The sequence below is a fragment of the Psammomys obesus genome, unplaced genomic scaffold, assembly GCF_907164565.1.
Source record: "Psammomys obesus unplaced genomic scaffold, mPsaObe1.curated_primary_1811, whole genome shotgun sequence".
Lineage (NCBI taxonomy): Eukaryota > Metazoa > Chordata > Mammalia > Rodentia > Muridae > Psammomys > Psammomys obesus.
The window spans coordinates 7489450-7496113 of NW_026590677.1; the positions used below are offsets into that span (position 1 = coordinate 7489450).

Genomic DNA, 6664 nt, shown 5'->3' on the forward strand with positions numbered 1-6664 from the left:
GAAGAAGAAGAAGAAGAAGAAGAAGAAGAAGAAGAAGAAGAAGAAGAGAGGAAGAGGAGGAGGAGAAGAAGAAAACAGTGAGGCTTGGAGAAATGAGTCAATATCTCTAAGTTGCAGAGCAAGAGCTGAAATTAGTATGCAAACCAAGGTCTTACGTTGATAATAATAAACTTAGAGAACTGATTTACTTCTTTTAGACTCCACTCTCTATCCCTCTAAGATTGCTTCTTTACTTTGTAATATGAAAATAAAACGGCAATTTGAGGGAAATGTAGTTCAACAGAAAATGTTAAGGTGAGGTTTCTATATTCCCTATTGAATATAATACTGTTCCCCCTGTGGTAGACACTCATGTATCACCTCCACATAGTTCCATAGGGTTTTGAACTTACTGCTTGGTTCTCTCTTAGAGATGAGGTGCCATCCACTGCCATTCATCATTAGTGGCTCCTACACCTGCACAAATGGGGTGCTGCTTGATTCCCGCTGTGACTATAGCTGTTCCAGTGGCTACCACCTAGAAGGCGATCACAGCCGCATCTGCATGGAAGATGGGCAATGGAGTGGAGGCGAGCCAGTATGTGTAGGTAAATGCTGGTAGTTCCAGGTATTCTGTTGTAACATTCTACTTGAAGATGTGGAATTCTAATCACAGAAGGCCTTATTTTTCACCATGAGAATACAGAGTGGGCATAGCATTATTGCTTCTTCCTCCTGTTTTTGAGATAAAGGTGAACTTATGTCATTTTACTTACCCAGTGGTGTATTGCATTACTTCTATCAAGGCAGGGGGATCTATAAATCCACATTTGATTTTTTACCTTGGCAGACATAGATCCACCCAAGATTCGTTGTCCTCACTCACGTGAGAAGATGGCAGAACCTGAGAAATTAACTGCTCGAGTATACTGGGACCCACCCTTAGTGAAAGATTCTGCGGATGGTACCATCACCAGGTGAGCTTGATTCATGCATGCCTGTTGTGTCCCCAATACCTTCTCTCAGTGCCCCACACCCACCAGCATGCTCACAGTCCGACAATACAGGCTGAGCCTGAAGAGATGATGTGCCTCATATATCATTTCTAACCATTTTTCCATTAGTACCTCAATAACTCCTTCACCTTGTCTCATCAGGGTGACACTTCGGGGTCCAGAGCCTGGCTCTCATTTCCCTGAAGGAGAGCATGTGATTCGTTATACTGCCTATGACAGAGCCTATAACCGGGCCAGCTGCAAGTTCATTGTAAAAGTACAAGGTCAGAAAAAGCTCTTCATTGTACATGCTGTTCAATATTCTTGCTCTGCCCTGACCTCCAAAAACCTACAATAACCCTCTCCTCTTGTTTATATTGGGAAAAAGCCAACTTAATCAAACAGACTTATTAAGAAAACATACACTACATGGGTACAAAATTGTTCCAGAAAACTTTGACTCTCCAAGACTTTATCATTCTTCAAATCTAGATAAAATTCACATATTTTCTATATCCATTTCTTTTCTTGGCCTTCAAAATGATCAAATCTAATCAGTCTTTGCACCTATTCACATCTATTGAAATAACAATGTTGGTTGCCTAATGATTTTCTCTTTGCTTCCTGTTACATTGTTTCACTTTGTTTTTCTCATCATTAAAATGATTCATGCTCATAATCAGACATTTGAAAAAGAAACAAATACGCATGCCCCTCCCCAAGTCCACTGATAGGGGAGGTCCTCCTCTCCTTCCTTCTGATCCTAGTCTATCAGATCTCATTAGGAGTGGCTGCATTGTCATCTTCTGTGGCCTGGTAAGGTTGCTTCCCCCTCAGGGGGAGGTGCATGAAGAAGGGGATGGGAGGGTGGGATCGGGAAGGGAGGAGAGAGAGGCTTATGGGGGGATACAAAGTGAATAAAGTGTAATTAATAAAAATAAAATTAAAAAATTATAAAGAAGGAAATAGCCAGGTATAACAGCACATGCCTGTAATTCCAACACGTAAGGAAGAAACAGAAGGATAGCAAGTCCAAGGTCAGTCTGGGCTAAATAGCAGAATACTGTCTCAAAAATAAAATTAAAGCAATACATAAACAGTAATTTATTATGTCCATCTTCCAGAGCTCATTGTTGATAACAACTTAAGTGTTTTCCTTCTAGTCTTTTCTCTATATATACTTACAGTATATAATTTAAGATGACCCTTTCTACTTTCCATTAAAACACAAGTAATTTTCCCGTGTTTTTTGATATTGTTTTCAGAAATATTTTCAAGCACAATATAATAATTCTATTCTAAGACTGAATCATGATTGGTTTAAACAGTTACTCAGTTATGGACTCATCTAACTTATATGTTATTAAAGTAAGTCTGACCAAGTGTGGTGACATATACCTGTAATATCAGGGAGCTAAGGCAGACAGATAGTGAATGTGAGACCTTGGTGATCCCACAGAGAATCCATTTCAGCCTGCACTATGTTGATTGTGAGATAGAGTCTCAAGAAAAAGAAAATCATTTTGCAAGTTGGTCATATTTATACTGTGTATCTATAAAAGTCTACAAATATAGATATCAATATTTTCTTTTGTACATTTATAGCCATGATGACAATACATATATGTCTATGTGTTTGTGCGTGTGTGTTTCTGAAGATTAGTAACCTGTGTTTGCATTTCAAATTTAATTCTTTTGCAAAGGAATTTGTACCTTCATACATAGCTACTGAAAACATAGAAAAACCATTCATTTGTATAATCTGAAGTCTCTTGTCCTAAAAAGAGTGGAGTGGGTCCTTTAGCCTTTCCTGACTATGAGAGATATTATAATCCCTAACTTGAGCTTCTCTCTGGCAGTGAGACGCTGTCCCATTCTGAAACCACCACAGCATGGCCACCTCACCTGCACCTCAGCGGGGAACAACTATGGGGCCATCTGTGAATACCACTGTGATGGTGGTTATGAACGCCAGGGCACCCCATCCCGAGTCTGCAAATCAAGTCGACAGTGGTCAGGATCACCACCTATCTGTACACGTGAGTGAAACCAGGAAATGAGTGAATAGGCCTGTGGCTCAGAGTCACTCTACAAGAACTTCTGTGGTCCAGGCATTAATATCACTTGTGTGATATGGGAATGGAGATTCTGAGATGGGTTTTTTTTTTTTTAAGGGCCAACATCCTCCAGAGAATACTTATACCTCAGGAAGAATGGTATAAAATATTCAGGAATTTACCTTCTGGAATTTACCTCAGGGAAGGGAGGGCAAGGCTATACCAGACTGGAATGCCTTGAAGGGTTAAGAAGAAGGGCATGTTCTGACTGATCATCTGCTTTTGCCCTAGCTGTGAAAATTAATGTCAATGTCAACTCAGCTGCTGGCCTCCTGGACCAGTTCTATGAGAAACAGCGACTCCTCATAGTCTCAGCTCCTGATCCCTCCAATCGATATTACAAAATGCAAATCTCTATGCTGCAGGTGAGACCGACTGCACTAGGATGGCTTAGCAAAAAGTTCACTCTGCCAACACAAAAACTACATATTCCTACTTTTTGTGGGTAGTATTTGATTAGTTTTTATTATTAGGTACATTAGTCAGGTTTTTAATAATCTACTCTTTTTAATATTTATTGTATGTATATGAGTGCCCTATCTTCATGTACTCCTGCATGACAGAACAGGGCATCAGATCCCATTGTAGGTGGTTGTCAGCCACCATATGGTTGCTGGAAATTGAACTCAGGACTAATGAAAGAGCAGTCAGTGCTCTTAACCACTGAGCCATCTCTCCAGCCCCCATTGGCCACATTTTTTTTTTGTTTTTGTGGAAAAGTCAGTAAGTATGATAATGTATGAAAAAGTCAGTAAGAAAGGAATGGTAGATGTATCTTGCAAGGAATTGGGCATAGGCTGGGAAAGTAATGTGGAGAAGTTTGTAAAACTACTGTGATCAAATATAAATATTAAGAATAAATTATGTGTGTTTCCAAGGAATTTCACTTGTATAATAAATGCTGGGTAAGTGTCATTTAATGACTGGTGTGCTTTTACATATATACAACTAATTCACACAACAACCCTTATGAGGTAGGTACAATTCTATGCCCTACTGAAGATTGAGGAAGCTGAAACAGATTAAGAGACTTTCCAAAGATCGCTAGCTAATAAGAGGTAGAGCTGGGACTGAACCCACACTATCTAGTTCCAAGTCTATGCTGTCTATCACTATCAGTTAAAAAAGTGCCATGATATCACAAAAGACAGCAAGGAAGTTGCATTGTGATTTTAACTAATGAGTAGGTAGAAGATTGATAAAAGGCCAGTCTAGGTGGCTGTCAAGACTTGTTTCTCTTTTCTACTCCACATTGCACAGTCTTTTTCAGACACTTAGGCTGAATAAAGGAAACATTTTTGTGTAGCCAGTACTTCAGGATTGAGGAAAAAGTCTGTACAGACCTCACAGTATTGTGATTCTGAGATTGTGTATCATTACAGAAACCTTTCCTTTCTCATGTTAATGGAGTCACAGCATAAAAACACGCTATTTTATTTAATGTTCTCTCTCCCTCGCAGCAATCCACCTGTGGACTGGACCTGCGGCATGTGAACATTATTGAGCTGGTGGGGCAGCAACCTCAGGTGGTGGGGCGAATCCGGGAGCAACAACTATCAGCTGGCATCATTGAGGAGCTCAGGTGCAGGCTGGGAGGATGCAGGGCAGGGATGGGCAAGAACCTGATACAGTACACTAGCAAGCAAGAGTATGGACTAAACCAGCAGACATGTATTAGTCTCTTGGAGGCATTTTTTTTTTTTTTGTGTGTGTGTGTTTGAACTCTTATAGCTGCACTAAGAAAGGACAGCAAATCTTAGCTCTAAAGGAACATGATAATTAAACAAGAGGCATAAAGTATACATAACCAGGCTCTACAACAAACCACTTTTCTGGGCTTTCATAAAGGCACGTCAGATGACTTTGAAGAGCCACAACAAAGACAGCCATAAAGGATTCCACTCCAGACTTGAATTGCGAGGAAGCTTCTGATCTCATTGCCTATGAGCTCCTCTGTTTACTTCCAATCAGTCTATAAAGGAGAAAAAGGCATCTTTGGCCACTGAAATCTGAATCATATCTATCTGTCCCTCATGAAAAAGAAGGTTATAGCTAACAGTTGATAGAAGTTGACTTTTCTCATCATCTATCCATTATTGGCATTACAGTTCCTCAATTATACTGAGGTCCAATAAAGCCATCAGTGTTCTTTGAGAAATAATACCTACCTCTAGGATTCAGTTTCAGTGGGGACAGAATGATTCAGAGCAATTAAAGAGACTAGGAAACATTCTGTGGATGGAGGCAGCGGACTTGCTGCTGCAGGTGGAAGAGTTAAGCAGGATTTGCTTATCAGCCTCATACCTGCTAGGTCTGATGTGCATACAAGTCATAGTGCCTGCAATATGTAGCAGGAGTTGCTCCATGCAATCTGCAAGCAGTACACAATCATCTTGCTTCAAGTGAAAAATACAGTGCAGAAATAACAGGCTAGGGAGAGGAAGGAAAGCTAGACTCTGTAAGGCTACCAAGACTAAGAACTCAACAGAGAATAAGCAAAAAGGATTTGAGATGGGACATGGGACAGGGCACACAGAAAGGGGTGGAGTTATAAAAGAGCAGAGGGTAGTGGGACAGTCTTGTGAGACTTGGACCAACGTCTCACGCCTCTCTGGACTGCTCTGTCTAGGCAATTCCAGCGCCTCACTCCTTCCTACTTCAACATGGTGCTAATTGACAAGCAGGGTATTGACCGCGAACGGTACGTGGAACCTGTCACCCCTGAGGAAATCTTCACATTCATCGATGACTACCTGCTGAGCAACCAGGAGCAGGCACTGCGTCTGGAGCAAAGGGATGTGTGCGAGTGACCTTGAGCCAGGGTGTGGCTGAGGCAATTATCCTAGGTAGCTTAAACTGAGGAGGAAATGTCCCACACTATTGGGAGCAGGATTCAGGTGGGGGTGAGTGAGATTTACCAAATCTAGGACAGTTCCAGGCATCATTTTAGGGCAGAATATTTGCTTCCCTATGCAAGTCTCCACTTCAGGTAGCACTGGAGGAGCATGTGAAAGTAGGTAGGGACTGAGGACAAACCCTGGGCAATGGGTTGGGGGTAGAAGGTCTTCTTCATCTGACTGGAGCCTCTCCCTAACTTTCCAAAGTCTTTCAGATAGTAAATCCTAAATTCACTCCTTTACTGTGTCAGAAATGCTTCCTTTACCCTATAGTGACAGCAGAGGGCAGCATTGCAACAGACAAGCAGGACACTAAACAAGTACAAATAGATTTTCCTTACAATTAATTAATTGTATTAGGAACAGTAGAGGGGTGACTAGGGCTTACAAATCATTCCTGAAGCTAATGTTGTTTGCCCATCCAGAACACTGGGCTAAAAAATATGTTGCTTGAACTGTTGCTTCATCAAGAGTTAGAAAAACATTTTATCCAAAAGAAGTGTGGGAAGCAACATCCAGCCATAGCAGGATGTTCTTTCATAGATGCTCCCACAAGCTTGTGGCCAAGAATTTCTGCCTACTGAGGTCTTTAGTACCCTGATGATGGCACTTCATCAGAGGGTCCCCCAGTCTATGAACTAGATTAGGAATTGGGGAAATTGCTCAGCAGGTAAAA

At 41.2% G+C, this 6664-nt stretch overlaps 1 protein-coding gene across 1 annotated transcript in view; it reads left to right on the forward strand.

Annotated features, from left to right (window-relative positions):
• The window catches only part of Srpx2 (sushi repeat containing protein X-linked 2), a 32819-nt gene extending 26550 nt beyond the window's left edge, over positions 1-6269 (forward strand). The window contains exons 4-10 of the mRNA XM_055608312.1: positions 411-587; positions 830-956; positions 1137-1258; positions 2834-3013; positions 3323-3456; positions 4552-4673; positions 5721-6269. Coding sequence (XP_055464287.1) covers positions 411-587; positions 830-956; positions 1137-1258; positions 2834-3013; positions 3323-3456; positions 4552-4673; positions 5721-5901 — 1043 coding nt within the window. The 3' untranslated portion in view covers positions 5902-6269. The remainder of the gene's footprint in view (positions 1-410; positions 588-829; positions 957-1136; positions 1259-2833; positions 3014-3322; positions 3457-4551; positions 4674-5720) is intronic.
• Positions 6270-6664: the final 395 nt, after the last annotated feature.